The sequence below is a fragment of the Crocodylus siamensis genome, chromosome 14, assembly GCF_052110815.1.
Source record: "Crocodylus siamensis isolate JL-2025a chromosome 14, ASM5211081v1, whole genome shotgun sequence".
NCBI lineage: Eukaryota > Metazoa > Chordata > Crocodylia > Crocodylidae > Crocodylus > Crocodylus siamensis.
The window spans coordinates 3,090,797-3,111,331 of NC_143408.1; the positions used below are offsets into that span (position 1 = coordinate 3,090,797).

A 20,535-nucleotide genomic window follows, 5' to 3' on the forward strand; every position below is an offset into this window, starting at 1 on the left:
TCTCCCCAAAGAACCTTGTCTGGCTCCATCGCTTCGGCACTTTACGGGGTGTCCTCTCGTTGGGCCCGTGACCCGGTACCTTACGCGGGCAGAGCTTTCAACTGGCGCACGGGCCCGTTCGGGGCCTGCTGCACACACATGCACGTCACCCTAGATCTGAAAAAGGTCCCCGAGTTCTTTACTGCAGCAGCTTCAAGAGATTTCTGACCGTGCCGCCAGCCCTGCTCTTCTGGGGCCCTCTAGTGGGATGCTCCAACATGGTCTGGCTTCGGAGAGGGATCTGTCTTTTGGAGCTCCCATGCTGCTGCACGGATGGAGGGAGATGAAGGCAAGTTCAGCATGCGCCACTGATTTCCTACCCCTCTGCTTTTTCCCAGATCCCTGAGAATATTCACCAATTCCTTTGACCTTAATTCAGGGGCCCAGCACCCACCGTCTCCCACCTTCGGATGTAACTTTCCCTCCCTTGCCCCGTCTTCTTAAACACACATGATCCCCAACGCACAAATCGACAGGCCATTTGCATGGAGAAGAGCAGCCTGGAAGGCTGATGCAGCAGGGTGACTCTTTAATAAATTACCTCTTTCCAAATAACCAACAGCATTAAAAATACGTATCTATTTATATCATGTATATCACTGCATCTTGGCAGGTCACATTGACTGATGTCTAACATCTTGATTTGTCCACTGGATTGCTTCTAAAGATCCAGAGATCTGGCTGTCTAGCTCGTTTCTTAGGCCAGCTTCCACCCGGCATACCTAACCCAAAGCATCTTCAGAAACAAAATAAGACTCCTTTCCCCCAGCGCAGGGATGCACCTCCCAGTGGGAAAGGAGTGAAATTTCCATCCGATTTGATTGAATCTAGCCTTTGATTTGCAAAAGAGATTTCAGAAGAAATGGTCTGGTTTTCCACCTTCAAGGAGAAAAAAACAAACCCATAATAAAATGTCCTCTTGGAGCAGAAGGGAAGGGGGAAAAAAATAAGCAAGCACAAACTAGAGATTTGTAAACAGTTGCCTTGTCGATTCGGACCAGCGCAACGTCCACAGCCTTGATTCTGGGGGTCAGCGGGAGCTGGAAGAGTTTGGGGAGGGGCTGAGTCTTTGCTTCCGGTGGGGTCCGACGTGGACTGCACACAAGTGCATCGCAGAGTCTTGGCTGGCCTGAAGCAGCCTCAGTCATCGTCCTTGTTGGCAAACTGTCCTGCCTCCCAGCGCTGGGCGAGCAAGTTCTTGTGGCGAATCACTCTAGTGCTTTCGACCACCTAAAAGACCCATTAAGTGTGACATTAGAGGCAGATTTCTTATGCACCGGCTTATTTGATCTCTGTCTTAACAATACTCCTGGGCCATGCGTGTGCCATTTGCAACAGCTGATGTGACGCATCTCTAATGTTGGGCTCTCCCAGCTTGTTCGAAGAGCGGAGTGCCCACAGCTCCTTGAATGTTCAGGCCCTGGTGACTTTAGGTGGGTATAGATGTGCAGCATAAATGCACCCGTGCTAGCTTGAAGCCACGGTGGGTACGGTCCTGTCTGCAGAACAGACACTGCTACAGAGCTATGCAGCGACAACCGAGTTGGGCCTGAAAGCAGTGGCCCATGAGCTAGGCCCATGGGGGAACAGCTGAAGGACACCTGTGTTCAATCTGAAGCATCCCTGGTTCATCACCGTGATCTCTCCCAGCTGCTAATCCCTGTTGCGAAGGGCAGAGTGGCTCTCTGGCACAGGGAGCCAGAATTATTCACTCCCCTTTAGCCTCTAGGAGCAGAGGGAGCATCAGCCCAGAGGCAGATTGCACTAGATGAAGTCCTTGCTCCAAACTGCCTCCTCCAGCCATCACCTGTCCTCTGCAGAGAGAGGAGGCAGGCATGCATCCAAGCCACCCCCGTCCTCTAGCAAGCAGGTTATCCTCCATCACACCCCTCGGGCGGGTGATGCTACCACCCTGTTACACAGAACCGGAGCTGAGCTACAAGAGACTAAGACACCCATCCATAAAGATATTCAGGCACCTAAATACCGGCAGGGGTTGCTGTGGGCATTGGGCACCTAACTACCTCTGTGTATCCAGGTCCACAGAGCTTGTGGCACCCCAAGTGCTTGAAGCTGGGTTTTTTATGCCCGAGCCCAGCACCTTCATACTGAGATACCCCTCCTCCTTGCCCAAGGGCAGTGGAGCTAGGCTTTGCTCTTGGCCATGCGGCCCCTCACTGCCCTTCTCATGCCTTGAGACATCGCTGCCTCAGTGCGATGTATATAGTCAGCCCAATTAAGCTGCTGGGCATGGAAGATGCTTATTATTTATCCAGAAAGTTTGGAGGGAAGGGCCTGGTGCCCCCAGGCTAGGAGCTGCACTGTACCTCTGTGTTGATGGTGTCACTTGGCTCGATGCCTGCATACTGCAAAAGGAAAGGAGAGGGTCAGAGAGCAGGAACCGGGCAGGGGGAGAGGGAATGGACCGGCTGGACTGACCAGGCCCATGCAGTAGAGGGAAGGTTGCCCTGCTTGGGCTTGGTGCAAGCCCAGTGCACAGTGACTCCCATGGTAGGTGGTACAGGGGCAAGGAAGGGCCTGTGCCCAGCTACAGCCGCAGTGCCCAGCCCAGAGGAGGTGGAGTGGGGTGCACATGGCTGCCTTCTCCCGAGGCGGCAGCAGACACCCCACAGCAGCGATGTCTGCAGCTTCACGACCATAGTGAGGGGAGCCTCACAGCCAGGAAGTGAGCTCAGATCTCCTGGGCTCGCCCCTGGTGTCTCCAAACCCTTGGAGCCAGGCAGGGCACTGGGCAGCTCCAGACCCGTGCCGCAGCCCGCTGCGGGGCAGCGGCTCACGCCCAGGGCATCCCCAGGGCCCTGAGAGGAGCACTCACCCTCCTGTCGTCCTTCTGCTTCAACTTCCTCCTGCCGAGCGGGGGGCTCTGTGGGGCTGGCGACTTCCCTGAGTAATCCTGGTAGGGGTTGGGCAGGTTCATGGAGAGAGGAGCAAAGACCGGGGACTCAGACACCGAGTAGCTGCCACTGATGCCGGAGGCGCCTGGAAGAGAACAACGGGGCCATGTGAGAGAGCATGAAATCCCCTTGCATGGGGAGATGTTTTCTGGAGACCTTTCGGCCTCGTGGACCGAGAGGACATACAACCATCAGCAAGGAGCTCTCCAAAAGGGCCCCAGGCTGGATCAGAGGCTCAAGCCCTCCATCTCCTGCATACCCATCCTGCCCACCCCCGGGCTCAGTCCAGCCCATTGGTGCCCCACCAGCAGATCCTACCCAGTGTGGGCACAAGGAGCCAAGCCCTGGCTCCCGGTTCAGAGCTCAAAGGAGTTCCTCTCCATGTCTCCCCAGGCCCCATGTTCTGGGATATTTGCCCCATCAGGGGCAGGGAGCTTGGGGCTCTGTCCTTTTCCAGCAGAGAAGAGCTGGTGCTGACGAGGCTTGAGCTCCATCCCCCTGGCAGGGGCTGAGCAGCACACTTATGGCACCCACGGTCCTAGCCAGGCAGCCCCCTCCCTACAGGCAGCATCAGGCCCTGGGCATCAGGAGGTGTGAAAGATGCCCAGGGCTCAGCGCACAGAGTGCATCCCCGCCCCAGCCCCTACCACCCCCATACCTGAGCTGGGAGAGGAGAGCGGCGATGGGGTGCCCTTCTCCTCCTGGCTGCCCTGCCTCAGCCGCTCGCTCATCCTCCGCTGCTCCCGCAGCTCCTGCTCCCGCTGCAGGGTGTGCTGGATGTCCTCCTCGATCAGCATGGCCGCCTGGGGCTTCCAGGACTTCAGCGTGTACTGCTCCTCGTGGGCGCTTGGCCGCGCTGCACTCTGCTCCGCACGCTGCCGGCTGCCGGTGCCTTGGTCTGTGGCAAAGGAGAACTTGGGCTTCCAAAGTGGGGTGGAAAAGTACTCCCTATCCACCACGCCTGGCTCTGCGGGCCTCGCGCTGGCCTCAGCATCCTCCGCCCCTGCCCTGGGGAAGCCCTCCCGGCCGGAGTCCTGCTGGCACGGCAGATAAGCCTGAAGGCTGAGGAGGTCCACGGCATCCACCGGGGAGCCGGCACCGCGGCTCATCCTGGGCGCGCCAGTCTGGGTCCAGGCTAGCGCCTCTGGGCTCTTGGCCGGGGCTGGCGTGGCCTCGTCCTGCTCGAACACCTTCCTGCGCTCGCCCAGCTCCTGCTGCGGCCCCTTGTCATAGGCTCCCAGCAGCCTGCCTTCCCGCTTCAGCGCCTCCTCCCGCTGGATTTCCTGCTCGATCTCCCGCTGGACGTAGAAGGAAGCACGGCCTTTGTCTTTCCCCTTCCTGCCCGGCGGAGGTGAGCGGGACATGGCGAGGAGGGGCTTGGTGTGGATCTCCACCAGCTCTCTGCTGTTCGACTGCCCCCCAAGGCCCCTCTCCTTCCGCAGGGTCTCCTCCCGCTCCAGCGCCAGGCGGATCTCCCTCTCGATGGGCGTCTCGGTCCTGGCTTTGGGCTCTCTGGCGCCATCCCAGCTGTCGGGCTCGGGTGGTGACGGGGCCTCGAAGACCTCAGACGCACTCCCATCACTGGCATAGTCGGCGCTGGACTCGGTGGGCATCTTGCCCAGGCTCAAGCCCGCGTCTTCTTGGGAGGATGCTCGGGGGAAAGGGGCTGCTTCGCTATTGGGATGGGACCTTGGCGTGTTGGCTTTCTTGGGAGCACACGGCTCCTCTTTTACACTCGCCGTGTACGCAATATTACCCCCGTCCTCCCCACACTGGCTGGGGGTGCCAAGGAACAGGTCCGGACACTGCCATACGCACTCGTAAGCTCTCGTGGTTGACTCCGGCTTCGGGGATTTGCCTTGCTGTCCCGGGCTGAAGAGCGACCTGGGGTTGGCCTTCTCCAGCAGGAGGAACTGCTGCCGGGCAGTGGCGAAGTCGATCTGATCCGTGTCTATGCTCTCGCGGTTCACGGGCGTCAGCGCCTGCCTGGGGGAGCTGCCGTCGAAGCAGATGGCAAAGCTGGGGGCACAGCTTCCCCCCAGCTTAGCTTCACTCTTCTCGGGCGTGCTGGCCCTTGGAGAGCTCAGCTCGTCCACGGAGCTGCACCTCTCGGCCATGGTGGAGCTCTTCTTCACCACCTGGCTCTTGATAACCTGCTTCCTCTCCTCTTCTAGCTCCTTTGCTTTCTCGGGGGAGATTTTGGGCGGGACGCACCTGTACTGCTCCTCCTCATCCTCCTCATACAGCTTCGAGGGTTTCTTCTGCCCCCTGTAAGCCCTGAGGTCGTACAGCGTCTCGGCCCTCACGACCTCCAGCTTGGACTCTCGGTCTGGAGGTGGCGTCCAGAGGTCCCTCCCGCTGTCCAGGACGTCTGCTGGGAACTCGGATGCATCTTCCAGGGCCCAGTGGGATCCCCAGCTGTGGCCATTCTCGACCTGCTGGCCGCTGCGTCCCTTCTCGCCGTGCGGAGACTTCCTCTCGCCAGGGGGGCTGGCCTGGGGAGCTGCCTGAGGGAGGTGGAAGATCGGATTGCGGGTGACTCTATCCATTTCCCAGGAAGGCTCCTCATTCAGTCCTTCTTCCTGGCCCCAGAGCTGTTGTTCAGGCCCGGGATCAATCACAGCTTCTTCATACCCCCAGTGGACTGCGGCACCAGGGACGGGGCCTTTCAGTCCCTAGAAAGTGGGGAAAAGCCATGTTATAGGATCCAAGCTCACAATGGATGAGAGCATCACTCCTCATCCCACCCTGCCGCACCCCACTCCTTTGCTGATCAGTCACTGCAGCTGCCCAGTGGGTGTCACCTAGCCGGGACTTGCTTTGGTTGCACGCGCACACCGGTCCTGGGACAGAGGTGGTCAAACAGTATGGACCTCCATAGCTTGTGTAGTCCTAGCCCCTTGTAGGAGTCTCAACCACTTCCCCGATAGCGACTCGGCCTCAGGGATTAAATCTAATCAGCAATCAAGACAGTGGGCAAACCTTTGTCCTGCTCCGGTGACCTGCTCTCGCAGCCGCTCTTTGTACATAGCGACCTTGCATAACCTTAAGCTAATTATAATGCAGCTGTGCTATCACAACAACTCACACTTAGGCTGCGGTGTGACGGCAGTGCCCCTGGGGACTATCTAGGCAGCACCCCTTAAAAAACAACATCCATGGCATCGCTGCCTTTTGCTGGAGGAAAGCTGGATTGCTCCACTGTGTCATAGCTTCTATATTGCTAGTAGGGGTGGGGATTCGCCTTTTCCCCCGGTTTGTAGAGCAGAACTGGACTTCTGCTGCAGCGAACGTCCCCAGGGTCAGCACAGGGATTGCATTAGGGCACAGCTGTGGGTTGGGGTGAGCTTCCCGGAGGAGCGGATGAGCTTGGGGAACAAAGGAGAATACATCCGTGGTGGAAGAAGAATGGAGCTAATCACCTTCTGCTTCCTTGATGGACTTACGGGAAGAGCAGCCTTGGGCTCCTGCTCTTGACATCACTGCGAGGACAGGGGCCATAAAGGGAGTTTCGTGGCTCATAAAACCGAGCAGACTTTACCCCAAGTATCAGGCAAAACCGGAGTAAATTCCAGCCCTGACCTTGGCATTCACTGGCTTAGCTGTCAGCTGAAATAGGGCTCGTTACAGACCTGGGTGCCAGGCTGGGGAGGGGGGAGAGCAGCAGGGGAGACCTTCCAGCCTAGCTGCCACCTCCCAGCTTCGGCCAGGAGGCCTGGGAGAGAGATCACAGGGAGGGCCCGCGACTCATGCTGTAACTGCTGGCCCCTCTGCGCCGAGTTCCCATCCGTTGATCCCACTTCTAAGCCAAAATAGAGCCTAGGATCCAGGTGTCCTGGTTCCTGGGACCCCGATCCCACTAACAGACCCCATCTTTCTCATTCAATCATTCAACAAGGAGGCCGAAACCCAGCATAACCCTTGAGCAGTTGGTATCTGGCGCTATCCCAGGCTCTGAGAATGGCCCAGGCTGCGCAACCAGCTGGTGAAAGGGCTGTGGAGCTGCCTTTTCTCCGTGCAGCCAGTGGAAGGGGGGGGGCACTGGGACGGGTCCACTGACCCCGGAGAAACGGGGCTTTCGAGGACAAGAATCCCTTTGCTCAGGGCTGGGTGCTGGTATTCCCGCTCGTCTCCCTCCTCGCATACCTGCGGTTAATCATCGTTCCTTTATGGCTCCTGCTGCACAGAGCTTGGAGGCCTCTTGCCAGCTGCTTATCTCCTGCCGGGGGTCAAGGGTCCCGGCTGGGAGTGGCTGGCTCTTGGGGAATGTTGTTTTTCTATCTGCAGCTGTTAGCGGGGGGCCGCTGAGGGGCAGTTGCACAGTCCAGCCGCCCCAAGGGACTCCCAGCCCGGGGGCTGGGCGGGAGGAAATGTTCTCCAAAGCCCCTAAATCACTTAGGAGCCAACGTGCCTGAAGACTTTGAGGAATATTGAAGCCAAGCAATGCATTGAAGGGCCCCTGCTCCTCTCCTGCACTGCAGCTATGGTGGGGACAGGAGAGAAGGAGGTGCAGGGACTCCCCTTCCCTGAGCCAGGAGCCCAGGAGTCCTGGTTCTGTCCTCTGCCTGAGTCCCCTCCTCCACCCAGGGGGCTTCCCAGCCCTCCCAGGGTGTGGAGGCTGCAGGTGCTGCTCTGTCTGGAGGGGCTGGTCCGGCCCCAGATACCTCCCAGGAGGCAGGAAGCCAAAGTGCACGGTTTGTGCAGGGCCTGTGGGGTCAGAGGGAGGGATCTGAGTGCTTTAGGATCCTGCGCAGGGTCTTGGGACAGAGCAAGAAGTCACAGCCCAGCCCCAGCACCCGGATGCTGGGCGAGCCTGCTGGGTTATAGCTATCTGGGCTCTCCTGGTCTGCCTGGACGCCGGACAGACCACACAGCCATACGTGTGCACCCTCTGCACACATGAACGCACACTTACACACCCCTTCCCATGCACCTTACACACACACCACCTCATAGGCCCCTCACTTGCACACCCACGTGCTTTGCAGAGGCACACATACATGCATGCATGCACAAAGAGGCTAGCGCGCACGCACTGGCACGCGTGCACACCAACACGGCTGTCCCAAGACCGGGCTGCTGCTCACCAGCACACGCCTGCTCTGCTCTACAGTTAATCCTAACCAGGACGTTCAAACCACAGCGAAGCCTCCCCCGCCCCTCCCAGCTTGCCACACTCACGGTGGGACGAGGGCTTCGGCGTGGGGCTCCCTGCTGCCCACGGTGGCCTGGCGGGGCCTGCGGCGCATGAGAGCGGTTGGTTGTTTGTGTGTCGGGCACGCCGGGCTGGGTGGGGGAGCAGGACGGAGGCCTGCGCTGGGCTGCAGGGCCCTGATAAGCTCCGGCCCTGAGTCTGTGGCAGAAGTCCAGCAACTCCCTGGCTCTCGCTCCGCCGCGGCCGATGGAGCCGCGGGCACTGACCTGCCGTGGCCCCTGGCAGGGCCCAGCCCCCCCCAGCACTGAGCTCTGCCCACCTGCCTTGACCCACCTGCACGTGGCACCGCGGGTCGGAGCCCTCCCTGCCCTCGACTGCCTGGGTCTCATGCCAAGGCTGCCTCGTCCAGCTCCCAGACAGACCCTCAGGTGTGAACCCCGCTGGAGCCCTGGGACGCCAGGCCTGACCTCGGGGGAAGGTGGTCGACTGCCATGGGAGCCGACCCTGTGGGCTGGTGTGTCACAGAATAGCCCTGCAGCCTCCCTGAGTGGTGCTCCAGGCCCCTTTCCCTGCCTGATCCACTGCTCTGCCTTCTGCTCCCTGCCCCATGTTCCCTGCCCAATTGGCTGCTTTCTGCTCCCTGCCCTGTGCTCCCTTCCTGCTCAGCTGCTCTGCTTTCTGCTCCCTGGGCAGGAGGCTCAAGCTGCGGGCTGGGCTGCGGGGCACAGAGATGCTTTGGAAACTCTCCAGGACCCTGCCCCTCCAGCCCCAGCCCAGCAGTACCAGGGGTAGGACAGAGGGAACGCACCTGCCCCTGTGCCGCCTGCCCCCCTTCAATCCATGGTGTGCCACGCACAGAGGCTGCCCGTGCCACTTGTGGCACGCGTGCCCCAGGTCGGCCACCTCCGGGTGGAGCACGTGAGCTGGGGAGCCAGGACGCCTGGGGTTTTCTCCCACGTCAGCCACCAGCAGTGGCTCTGGGCTTCTCTCGGTGCCTCGGTCTGCACAGAGGAGGGATCAGGTCACCAGTGCCCGAGCCTGAGCTTGGGCACTCTCCGCCCGCTAGCGTCGGGCTGATGGCCCTGGAGACGGGCAGCCCAGGGTCATCCCCTGGAAGGGTTTGGATGCTGATCGGGGCCGCAGATTCAGCGGCTCCGTTCCCGTTGCTGTCAGCAGCGGACATGCCAGGCTGGGGGCTGAGGTATCCGTGCAGCTCTTTGCAGCTGGGGGAAGCTATGTGTGGGGCAGCGATGCCAGGCCCGGCCCCTGCACCCAGCGTGGTAGCTACGTCAGCCGGCGGCTGAGGAGGAAGCACATTCCAGGGGAGGTGGAGGGTGATGCGAGGGCAGGAGCCGGCCTGAGCAAATACGGCGGTTGCGGGGACATGCATCCTCCTGCATGCCGCTGGGCCCCTCCCCGGGCAGGATGCCTCCTCTCCTAGCTGTCCTGCCACCCCCGGGGTTTGTTCTGGCATAACTGGAAGCAACGTCACTGCGTCTCCGCTCCCAGCCCTGCGCCGCGGCAGAGTGCAGCACCTCGGGGACTCAGCCGCCAGCTGTCCCCATGCTCCTGCCACCCCTTGGGCATCTGCCCTCCCCTGCCCGCGTGAGGCTGCCAATGCCGCCCCTCCGAGAGCCAGAGCAAGAAGGGAAAGGAGAGGACAGATCTTTCCCCAGCCACGGGCAGTGCCCCTCTGCTCAGTGCAGAGACCCCCCCACCGAATGGACAAGGGCAGTGCCAAGGGGGTCCATGGCAGGACCCTGCCCTTGACCCTGAGCCTGGCAGCACCTGCCGCAAGCAGAGCCCATCGCCGCCTCTTCCTGCTAGAGCCGGGCACCTCATCCCCAGGCTCCCACCGGCTTCCTGGGGGTGCCATCTCCCTGCAGAGATAGCAATGCCGTGCGGTCGCGCTTCCGGCGCATGCTGCTTTCCTGGTGCGCGGCGCTCGTTCCTGACCAGCAGCTGCCGGGCACGTGGGGGCAGGGAGAAGCCAGGGATGAGCCTGCTGGGCTGTCCAGGACGCAGCCCACGGCTGAGGGGGTCCTTGCCACGCTGGCCATGGGGCAGAGGGCACATGCAGGGCAGAAGCTGGGAAGGGCATGGCCACCGCCCCGTGCCGGCAACTTGCCCTGACAAGTGCCAGGCGGGGAGGGAACAGCCATTCAACCAGCCCGGTCTACTTCCCCGGGGTCATGCATGCGGGGGGAGACAAGCGTGGGTTTGCTGCAGCTCCCGCTGTGGCAGCACCTTAGAGCCGGGGGTGGACCCCAGGAGTCCTGCCTGCTCTGACTGCTAGGTCACACTCCCTCCCAGCTCCCTGCTCTCCTCCCCAGGCCATGCAGCCACCACCCGAGACCGGGGACGGACCGGGCACCACGGCTCTTACCTGTGCCCGGGGCTCCAGGGTGGCACAGAGGACCTGCCAGGGCGGGGTGTACTTGAACATCTTCCCTCGGCTCCTGGAGCTGCCGTCCGTGCCCACCGCGCTGCCCAGCTGCAGGGAGGATGCAGGCCAGCTGGGCATCAAGCCGTCCATCCGGCCGTCTCCGGCCAGCTACCCCGATCCATCAGTGCCCGGGGCTGGGTGAGGAGGAAGGGAGCAGCAGGGTTTAAGTATATTCCCTGTGCGGCAGCGGGGACACCTGCCTGGGCGGGAGCCAATGGGGGTGGCGTGGGCACCTTGCTCCACGCCCTGCCTGGCGTGGCAGGGAGCCAGCCGCACCTGGGGAAGCGAGAGGAGAGCGGGGCTGGGGCTGAGCATAGCCCTGCGTGGCACCGAGATCCCTGCGGCTGCTGTGGATGGGTGTCTGCCCTGAGCTTGAGTTTGGCCTGCAAAGGGGCCACGACCCCCCGGTGACCTGCTTGCATTGGCTGTTCGACCCCCTGTAAGCCACCAGCAGGCACTGGGGGGGGGCCGGGACGGGGGGCTCGCCGCAGGCAGGTACCAGACCCCTCTCCTCCTGCTGCCCCAGGCAGGGGGTGCCCCAGCCCCCAGTGTGTTACCTCTGTCCCTTTTTGGTGGTTCTGCGGCGGGCCGCAGTCCAGCCGAGCCCACGTGCTTCTGGGGAGGGGCTGCTGTGGGCTGGGGTGGTGGCCCAAAGGTGCATGGAGGGGGCAAGGAAACCTCCAGATGAGGGGCCACGTCTGGTGCAGGGCAGAACGGGGATGAGCAGGGCTGGGGCGTCCGGGGCGCTCTCACCCCAGAGCCAGAGGCTGCCGGTCGGGGGGGCAGAGCCGTGGCGGATCTGGGAAGGGGACAGCGTGGGGTATCTGCAAGCTAGGATTAGGGGGCACCGGCGCCAACAGATGCTGGTGAGGCTCCCAGCTGGAGGGAGCAGGGGGATGCATGGCTGCAAAGCGCCTGTCCCGTGCTGATGGGACCCTGCCTGGCCCTACTGCCGGCTGTGAGCATCCCTGGCAACAGCCCTGCCACCCCCGGGCTGCCCAGCCCCTGCTCGGGGGGACAGACTCAAGAGCAGGGAAAGCGAAAGCAAAAAGAGCCTGTGGCCAGCTCAGGGGCTCCCAGCCTCCTGCGCCCAGCGCCACCGAACACGGCCCAGGACCCCCCCCGTGACCCCAGGACCCCCCAGGCGAGGGCAGGATGGGGCCGTTCCTGGCAGGAAGTGCGGAGGCAGCAGGACCGGGCAGGGAGCGGCAGGGGATGGGCAGGCTCGTTGTAGAAGCCGCCAGGCCACAGCCCTGCCCTTTTCCAGGGCTCTCGGCCACGGCCTGGAGCCAGCGGCTGGGGGGGAGACCTCGGGATTGTGCTGCTGAGGCAGGATTCAGCGGCAGCCGCAAGCCCTTCTCTGTCCCCGGTCAAGCCCTGCCCCAAGTCAACAGCCACCGTCTGATGGGGGAAACTGAGGCACGGGGAGCGACAGCACTTCCCAGCGACTCGGTGACCCTGCGCTTGAACTGAGGGGTCCCGGGGCCTGGCCGATGCCCCGTCCAGCTGCCGTGCCACGCACCCCGGTGCTTCCTGGCCCGAGGGGGTGACAGGGAGATGGGCCCCAGCTCCGGGCTGGGCTCCCCCTGTGATGCCCGCAGCCTCCAGCCCAGTGCAGAGATCTGGGTTTGGGGAGGGGTGCCCCCTTTTCTCCCTCCCCCCTGCACATAACTGGGTTAGGGGCTTCAGCTTCTTCCACTGGCCCCGGGGGCTTCCCCAGCTGGCGTGAACCGAGAGGCCAGGCCTGTGCCCAGAGTAGCACGACCACTCCTGGGTGCTGCTGCCTGGCCCCCTTGCACCTTAGGGGGCAGGGCTGCCTGCTGGGACCCCCGGGAGCTCCTCAGGCTGGAGCTCGGAGGGGGCTCAAGCTGCGGGCTGGGCTGGGGGGCACAGAGAGGCTTTGGAAACTCTCCAGGACCCTGCCCCTCCGGCCCCAGCCCAGCAGTACCAGGGGTAGGACAGAGGGGATGCACCCAGGCTGGGTCACCCGCTGCCCCCAGCCTCGCCTCACTTACCTGCGGCAGGGGCCCATCTCCTGGCATTCCCATGGGGCGGAGGGGGGCGGGGGGACTCCTCCGCGTCCAGGATCACAGCCCCGGGGCCCGGGATCGGCATCCGCGGGCCCGGCGCTCCGCAGCATCTGTGGGCTAAACCGGGCTTTACTGGGATTTGCGGGCAACAATGGCTGGCGGCCGGGCAGAGGCGCGGGAGCTGCCGGGGGCACGGCGGCCCGGGCGCACAATGGGCACGGGGTGCTGACGGGGCAGCGCGGGAATGTTCCTGAGCTGGGGAACGGCGTTGTCGGTGCCGACGGCAGCACCCCCTGCCCTGCCCTGCCCTGCCCTGCCCCCCGGGGCCAAGGGCAAATGGAGCCAAGGCCCCAGAATTTGGGGTCCCATCGGCGTGTGTGTGTGTGTGTGTCATAGGCCCCGCACCGCAAGGAGATTCCATGGCTCCACGGCCTAACGCGACCCACAGATCTGGTCGCAGGGCTCTGTGCGCAGGGAGCTCGGGGAGGGGCGGGTCAGCCTCAGGACCCCACGCTGCTGCTGAAATGCAGCTGCTTCTTGGGGTGCAGCATATGGCCGTGCTTCCACAGCCCAGCACGGGGGAAGGAGCAAGGCAGCGGGGACCCTGCATTCCCCCTCGCAGGGCCTGAGCAGCGCCTCGGCCCCCAGCCCCTGCGCTGTGTTCCCCGGGCACAGACTGCCCCTCTGCCTGCAGCCCCTGGCCCCTGCAGATGCCAGCGATGGCCGAGCACGTGGGGGGATGGGGCTGCTCCTGCTAGCAGAGACATCCTCCTGTTTTCGGGCAGGCGCCAGGGCGCGGAGGGATTAAAGCCAGTATTGTCCTATCGTCTCCTCCCCCCACCCTGGAGCGTTTGGCATGGTCACGAGGCGGCAGCCTCCCGGCTCCCAGGAAAACCACCAGGGCAGAGCCAGGCGCTGGGCAGCCCCCGGGCGGGTGGAGGCAGGGACACCCCCCGGCCTACCCCATCCATCCCCACACCCTTTCTACCCCTCTATCCCTCCCTCCCTCCATATACCCTCCATCTCTCCCTCCGTACGTACCCTCTGTGGACCTGTCCACCTGCGGGTCCATCCTCTACACCCCTGGGGATGCTTCTAAATCCTTCTAAACTTCCCCACGCATCCACCCACCTCCAGCTCGAACAGGCCCCTCTGCCCCCCTCCCTGGGTGTGGGGGGCTCCGGGCGCTGGCTGGAGAGGCGATGGTGCGTGCGGGGGCCCAGGGCCGGGGGGTGTCGATGCCAAAGCAGCGGGCGGAGGTGTCGGGCTGGTTGTTCGCACCATTTATTTGCTCGGTTCCGGGATGTTACAAAGGAGGGGACGGGGCCCCGAGTGGCTTGCCAGAGCCAGGCGCGCGGGTGGGCAGCAGGAAGGGCAGAGACGGGGGTGCAGAATAGGACCGCCCTGTCCATACGCTGCGGGGGAGAGGAGCTACACGCTGGCCAGGGTGCCTCTACACAGAGCACCCCGTCTCCTGCTTTCTCCCCCAGTGGCGTGAAGACGGCAGTCCCTGCAGGGCTGACTCCCACGTGGCAGGGGGCAAGGCCTGGAATAAGGGTGCCAGGGAGGAGAGCATGCTCCCTGCAGCTGGGAGCTCATCCTGGGCTTTGAGGAGGGGCCCCCATCACCCCTGCATGGTCTGAGCTTTCCCAGCTCAGGGGGGGTCCCACCTGAGCCCACTCCTCCCTGCACAGCATCAGCCATCCGGGCGCAGGGGCCCTGGCAGAGCAGGGAGGTGGGTCCAAGCAGCACAGCTGGTCTCACACACATGCACATCTAACCCTCAGAAACTCCCAGCTCCCCCCACAAAATGCCCTCCACTTCCGACGCCCCCTCTCCCCAGCATGGACATGGTCCATAGCAAAGCCCCAGTCCCCCGGGCAATTCTTTGGCAGCGATCCCCGCTGCACGGAAGAGGATCGTGGGTGAAACGTGATGGCAGAGGGCTGAGGGTACCAGACTGAGGCACTGCAGCCCAGGGAAGAAGGATCTCCGACGCTGCTGCCTTCCTTGTCCCAGCTCAGGGCACGGATAAAAAGACTCCTGCCTTCCCTTGGGAAAGTGATTGTCGCAGCCTGGAAAGAAGAAGCCCTGCCTGAGTCGGAAAGCGCTGCGTGATTTTCTCTCCAGAGCTCTGCTCCAGCAACAGCCGGCATCCAGTCAGACAGGGGCCTAAGCCCCCTCCTGATGGAGGCTTCAGTCATGAGTGTGCAGTTGCGTGCGCGTGTATCCATGTGCATGCACACGTGTTGTTTAACCTCTTGGATCTTATTTGCGGGTCAAATGCCACACTACGCAGGTTGATGGAGCTGGGCCGTAGAGCTGTGGACCTGGGTATCCCCCTCCAGCTCTTGGGCAGATAGGCTGGAGCACGCGTGGTGGGCACGGTGTGTGCGTCCACCAGAGGAAACTACACCCAGATCAGGAGTGGACACACGTGCAGCTATCCCACGCAGAGACTCGGCAAAGAAACCAGTTGCTAATGGAAACAACATCTCTATCACTATAGAAGGGCTGGCGTTAACTTAACATATCAACAGATGCACTTAGCTCCTATAGCAAATACAGGGGAAAACCCAGTTGGCAAGGGATGGCTTTCAAATGGGCAACACAGGAGCTTGGCCAGTAGCCACACACTGAGGTGTCCTCTTATTTCCTTGGTTTGGCTTAATACAGAGGAGACAAGGTAAAAACAGCTGAGCCAGGGCCTGCAGGAGGGTCAAACTGGGATGTTCAATAGAGTCCCAAAGGTCTTCGGGATCCGAAGCCCTTGGAAGTCAGGCCCAGAGCTCCCCAAGGCTAGGAACAGACATTGCATTTGCACCTTTTTGGCTTCAGAGACCGCGGATGCAGATGCCTGCATAAGGGCGCTTGTCCTGGAACCAAACAGTTCATCCCAGGAGAAATGCAATACCTGTGTAGGCTCCTTGGAGGAGGACTCAGCCCCAGGTCCCCAGCTGCCTCCCATAGCACACACCAGCCCTCTGAACCGGTGCTGGGTGCCTGGATGAGCTATAAGCCGTGCGAGGGATGAATCCCCCTCCCAGACCAACGCAGCTGGGGGGAAGAGGCGGCAGCTACGCGGGGACCCCGGTGTGTGATCAGCTCTAGAGAGGAAGGAGGCACTTACCCTTGGGTTAACCCACCTCAGCGTCTCCTTCCTACCTCCTAGAGAGACATGGTGGTGGGCACAGTCATGCAGCAGCATTTTGGGACTGGCTTCCCAGCCAGTGCCCTGGCCTCCTGCCACGGCGTGGGGGTCTGCAACTAGGATTACCAACCCATGACGAATGCCGAGGTGGATGCTGCCAGGTGGAACGGCCGCGGAGTCCGGAGCCACGGTGCCCTGACACAACCGGGGGCCCCCGCATCCTCTCTGGTGCCCGGCACAGGCGCCGAGGAGCTGTTCTTCCATTTCCTCTGCAAGCGGGATGACGGGGAGCCCGCGGCCTGGGGATCTCCTGGGTTGCAGCAAATTGATGCGAATTGGGAGCAAATTCACATTCACTTCTGTTTGCGGATGGGAGAGAGAAGGTTACAGCCAGACCACAGTATTCTGCCAGCCAGCACTGGCCTTTCCCTGTGCTGCGATGCATGCCCCAAGCTCTCATCCTACCATGAACCCTAAGCCCTTGTTCCAGCTCCCCGAAGGGCAAAGGAGGCCTCGGCACCTGGCACATACTGGATCTGCATCGTCCCGGCAGCTAAAACCCTCTCAGGTCATAGGATCAGAGGAAAGTCAGGCAGGAAGAGACCTCACGAGGCCAGGCAGGATCAACCTTCCTGACCAAGTATCCGTCCAGCCCTCCAGGGCTGGAGAAGATGCCACAGCCTCCCTATTGCGTGCTTGAGCGTGCAGCCTTGCTGAGTCAATGGGCATTAGCCTCAGGAGGTGGCAGGTCTGAGGCTGCTGCGTGGCCCTTGAACCCAGAGCAATGTGGCATCCCCCAGAGTTGCTCCTGCATGCCAGGACCTCTCCTTGGAGAAGGGACCGCCTGAGTCAGCCGGCCCCTGGCACCTACGCCATAGCCATTAGCCACCTGCCTGTGCTCATATCAACTCAGGCCTCCGTGATTCCCCTCGCTGGCCGGGATGCAGGGGAACGTGGGGAGCCCCTCAGTGCAGCCCCTTGGGGAAGGCCCTGAACTCCAGGACCAGCCCCAGGGCTGGCAGAAGGGCCCTGGGAGCAGCCCCCTACCCAGATGGGACGGACGTGACCTTAGCAGGCCAGAGGGAGGAGGACAGGCAGGGAGGGGACCTGGGCAGCGGTTGCCAGCCCCCTGCAAGGCCCTTTTGTGAGGCCCTTACTGGACTTTGCAGAGGCTGGGCAGCGACCGGCTCGAGGGGGTCCTGGGGGGCCGTGACGGGAGGTTTGCAGGCAAATCAGAACCACCCAATACAGCCCCCATCCACCCTCAATGCCCCTTGGTCCCCAGGCACCTTGCCGACGCCGTCCCTTTCCCCCACACCGCCTCCCCGCCACGGCTCAGCTGCCAATGTCCAGAAGGAACGGCCAGGGAGACGCCTCCCGTCAGCAGGTCGGCGGCATTGAGGGTTGCGACGCCAGGACGCCCGGCCAGGCCGGCTGCAGCCCCCCGAGGACACGTGCGCGCTCTCCTCCACGCGGCCACATCCAGCTGGAGCTGTCCGTGTCCCGTGGCACCAGTGGCTGGCGTTGGCTCTGTGCCCCAAGCCATCTCTCACTCGTGGCCCTGGAGCTACACAGCAGCTGGACTTTGTCAGCGCCCCTAAGACCGTCCTTTCCCTTTGCTGCCAATTTGCAGGTCAAGTCCCTGAAAAACATGGGCAGCCAGTTCTGCCCGGCGCGGCCCACAGCGCCCAAAGCTGTGCCTAAGGGTCCTGGTGGCACGGCGGTCACCAGAAGAGGGGATGTGCCCGGCGCTGCTCCTAGGACCCGTCGCTGGAAACTCAAATCAAAACGGGGCACGGGGGGCGGCTCGTAAAAAGGCCGCGCGAGCCTGGGCTCCCACGGAAACTGGCCGCCGGGCTCCTAAGTCCTGCGGCTCCGGAGGAGGGACTGCCGCCATGGCGTGGTCCTCGTCCATACAGCTGGTCTGCAAGCAGGGGACCCTTCTCAGCGCCATCCTCCTTCGGACCCCGGCTGGGGGGAGGCCGTCGATCCCGGAGAAACGCTGCCGCCCGCTTGTGCATCCGGGGAGAGAACAAAACACACGACCCCAGACCAGAATTCCCACGGGAAAGAGAGTTTAATGAGGACAGCCCCCCGCGATGGCCCAAAGATCTCGGCGAGACCCCCGCTACCGCAGGGGGGGAAGGGCGTAGGGGAAACTGAGGCGGGCAAAGGAAGGGGTCAGGGGGAAAATAAGTGTCTATAATAAATATAATATTCAGCGCCGGGGGTGGGGGGTTTGGCGGGTGGAAGCGGGCGTCACGATGGGGCAGGGGAGGGTCCCTTGGCCTCGACGTGGTGCTGCTTATTATACACGTTACAAACACTGCGCGGGATCCCCCGGGCCCCGAAGACAAGGAGTCGTGTCTGGTACGTACAGAAAATACTGCGGCACCCGGAGCTGGTCGCGCTTCGATCGCTAGGGAAGGTCGGAGGTGGGGAGCAGGGGGCGGTGGGCGGGCGGGCAGGGGGGCACACAGTCCTTTCCGGCTGTACGACGGGGCAGGGGAGGGGTGGGCGCCGCTCCGACGAGCTGGTGGGGAGGAGGGCTGGAGGGGGGGTCTCACATCAGCGTGCAGCACTTGCAACGGTGCTTCTTCATGTCTAGGTCCTGCTCTGCCGCCTTGGCATCGGTGGCATTGGGCTCTGGTTTCTCCCCGGCCTGGGCGTCCTCCTTGGCTGGCAGGGGGGCGGTGGTGACGGGCGCCACCGCGCTGCCGTTGGGCGGGCCGTGGTTCTTGGCCACGGAGTCCGCGGCCGGCGCCGGCTTGTTCTCCGCGTCTTCGATCACCACCAGCTCGGCTTTGATGGTGCCCTCCAGGCCCAGCACCTTCTTGGTCTCGTTCTCGTCCTCCACGTTCTGGTAGCCCATGAAGATCATCGTCACCGGCTGCTCCTTGCTGGGCTCGGCGCCCTCTCCGGAGGCCAGCAGCTTGGGGCTCTCCACTGGCTTGGCCTGCACGCCCGTGATCTCCTTCCGGGGCGTGGGCGCCTGGCTGGGCGGGTGGCTCTCCCCACCCGCCTTTGGGGCCTCTTTGACCTTGGAGTCCCGCTCGGAGGCCTCGCTCAAGGTCACCTCGTCAGCCTTGTGGATGAGCTCGTCCACCTCCGAGGAGCTGAGCAGGTGGACGCCGTTCTCCAGGGCCCCGTCTTCCGTGCGTACGGCGTGGACCACTGCGGGGGAGATGGAGAGGACAGTGAGGGCCGAGGGAGGGGAGAAGCCGGGGGCCAGACCGGTTGAGGGAAGGGTTCGGGATGGGAAAGAGCGAGCAGTTATCACCCCAGCACTGTGCGGCCGTGGGCAGGCTAATTAGCCTGTAGCTGGCTAACTAGCACGGGGTTGGGCTCATCGGCAGTGCTAATGAGGCTACGCAAAGCACCAGGCAAAGGGAGCTCCCGTTCCCAAGGATGCCGGCATGGCCGCACAGCTGGAGCTGGCACGCGTAACCCTGTGGGCACAGCTAGAGACCAGGCCATCAGGGGCAAGCCAAGGGCCAGGTCAGAGAGCGCAGCCATCAGCAAATCCACCTGGGTCTGGTGGCTCTGCCTGGCCCCCGCCTGCCCACTCCTTCGGGTCTGAGCTCCCACCATCTCTGGAGCAGCCCATCGGATCTGATGCCAGATGGTGCCAATGACCCCAGCTGGCTCCTCACACCATGGGGGATTAAAAACACATCTCTGGACCTGGCTGGACCCGGGAGATGAGCTCTGACAAGCCATAGCCAGCCCCGTGATGACCGCCAGCCCCAGTATCACCCGCGGCTCCAAACTATTTTTCCAGCTGCCCATTAGGGCCGTTGACTTCCCTCTCTGGCACTGGGCCTGTGGATCTAACAACTCCCCAGAGGACCGGGATCCACCGGCTGGAGAGCAAGTATAGCTCAGGAGTGTCGTGCCTTTGGCCCCCCAGGGCCAGATCCAGACTGCAGGGCTCCTGGCGGGCTGGAGCCAGAGCCATGCTCAGCAGCAGGGTGTAGTGGGGGGGACAGGACAGGACGGGGGTTAATATATCCGGCGCTCACCTCCCCACCCCCGACACGTACCCCAGCAGGGCCCTGGGTTTCGGCAGCAGGCCCCACTGCACTCACCCCACCCCTGGGTCCCCGGTGCATCCGGGAGCCCCATGGACCAGAAGACATGGCAGCACGGGCCGGGTGTGCCAAGCACCGGTCTGGCCCCCAGGTTGTGAGCCCCCCCCTTGACTTCAGCGCCGTTCTCCATGCTCTTTGCAGGGCTGGGTGCAAGCTGCCGAAGCCAATGGGACTCGCTGGGAGCAGCTTGGCCCGCGGGGCTCTGCCCACGCCCACAGCAGCAGGCGAGGATCGATAGGACAGAGGCAAAAATCAGGCCAGTCAAGGTGAACGCGGCCTCCCGGGAGAGCCTGCCTCGGGTCAACCAGCCCTTGCAAACTCCCCGCCGTGCTGCTGCGGGGCTGGGGGGGCGGCTGCAATCCTGCCTCCACCGCTCCGCAGGGGGTGCAGGACTGCGGCGAGTCCAGCCTGGGTGCAACAAGAAGGGCAAACGGAGGATGGAGACCCGGTGCTGAGCAACCCAGGAGGAGAGATGAGCATCCCCTGGGCTCAGGCAGCTTCCGATGCCCTCCAAGAGGCAGCTAGTCCCCGCGCTCCTGGATTTGCTGCCCTGTCCACCCCCTTGCAATGGGGTCGCTTGCCTGGGGTTCTCCTAACAAGTGACCCCTCCGGATAGGAACCCGGCTTGCTGAGCTCGGGGGCGATGCACAGAATCGGTGCGGGCCGGCTGCAGAAGCACCCCGGCATCGGCACGGGCTGCCACAGGGT

General features: G+C 62.9%; 2 protein-coding genes across 7 annotated transcripts in view; both read right to left on the minus strand.

Annotated features, from left to right (window-relative positions):
* Positions 1 to 527: 527 nt before the first annotated feature.
* On the minus strand, positions 528 to 10,645 carry MISP (mitotic spindle positioning). The gene is made up of 9 exons (XM_090027909.1): positions 10,496 to 10,645; positions 9,966 to 10,238; positions 9,136 to 9,409; positions 8,918 to 9,012; positions 8,136 to 8,240; positions 3,613 to 5,629; positions 2,876 to 3,039; positions 2,367 to 2,405; positions 528 to 1,269 (listed from the first exon to the last, which is right to left on the minus strand). Exons 1-9 carry the CDS (start codon positions 10,643 to 10,645, stop codon positions 1,180 to 1,182), a joined length of 3,207 nt encoding a protein of 1,068 aa, XP_089884035.1. The 3' UTR covers positions 528 to 1,179.
* Positions 10,646 to 13,879: 3,234 nt separating this feature from the next.
* The window catches only part of PALM (paralemmin), a 36,738-nt gene continuing 30,082 nt past the window's right edge, over positions 13,880 to 20,535 (minus strand). For all 6 annotated transcript variants that reach the window (XM_090027377.1, XM_090027380.1, XM_090027376.1 and 3 more), the window contains one exon: positions 13,880 to 18,910. In XM_090027377.1, coding sequence (XP_089883503.1) covers positions 18,300 to 18,910 — 611 coding nt within the window. In that variant the 3' untranslated portion in view covers positions 13,880 to 18,299. The remainder of the gene's footprint in view (positions 18,911 to 20,535) is intronic.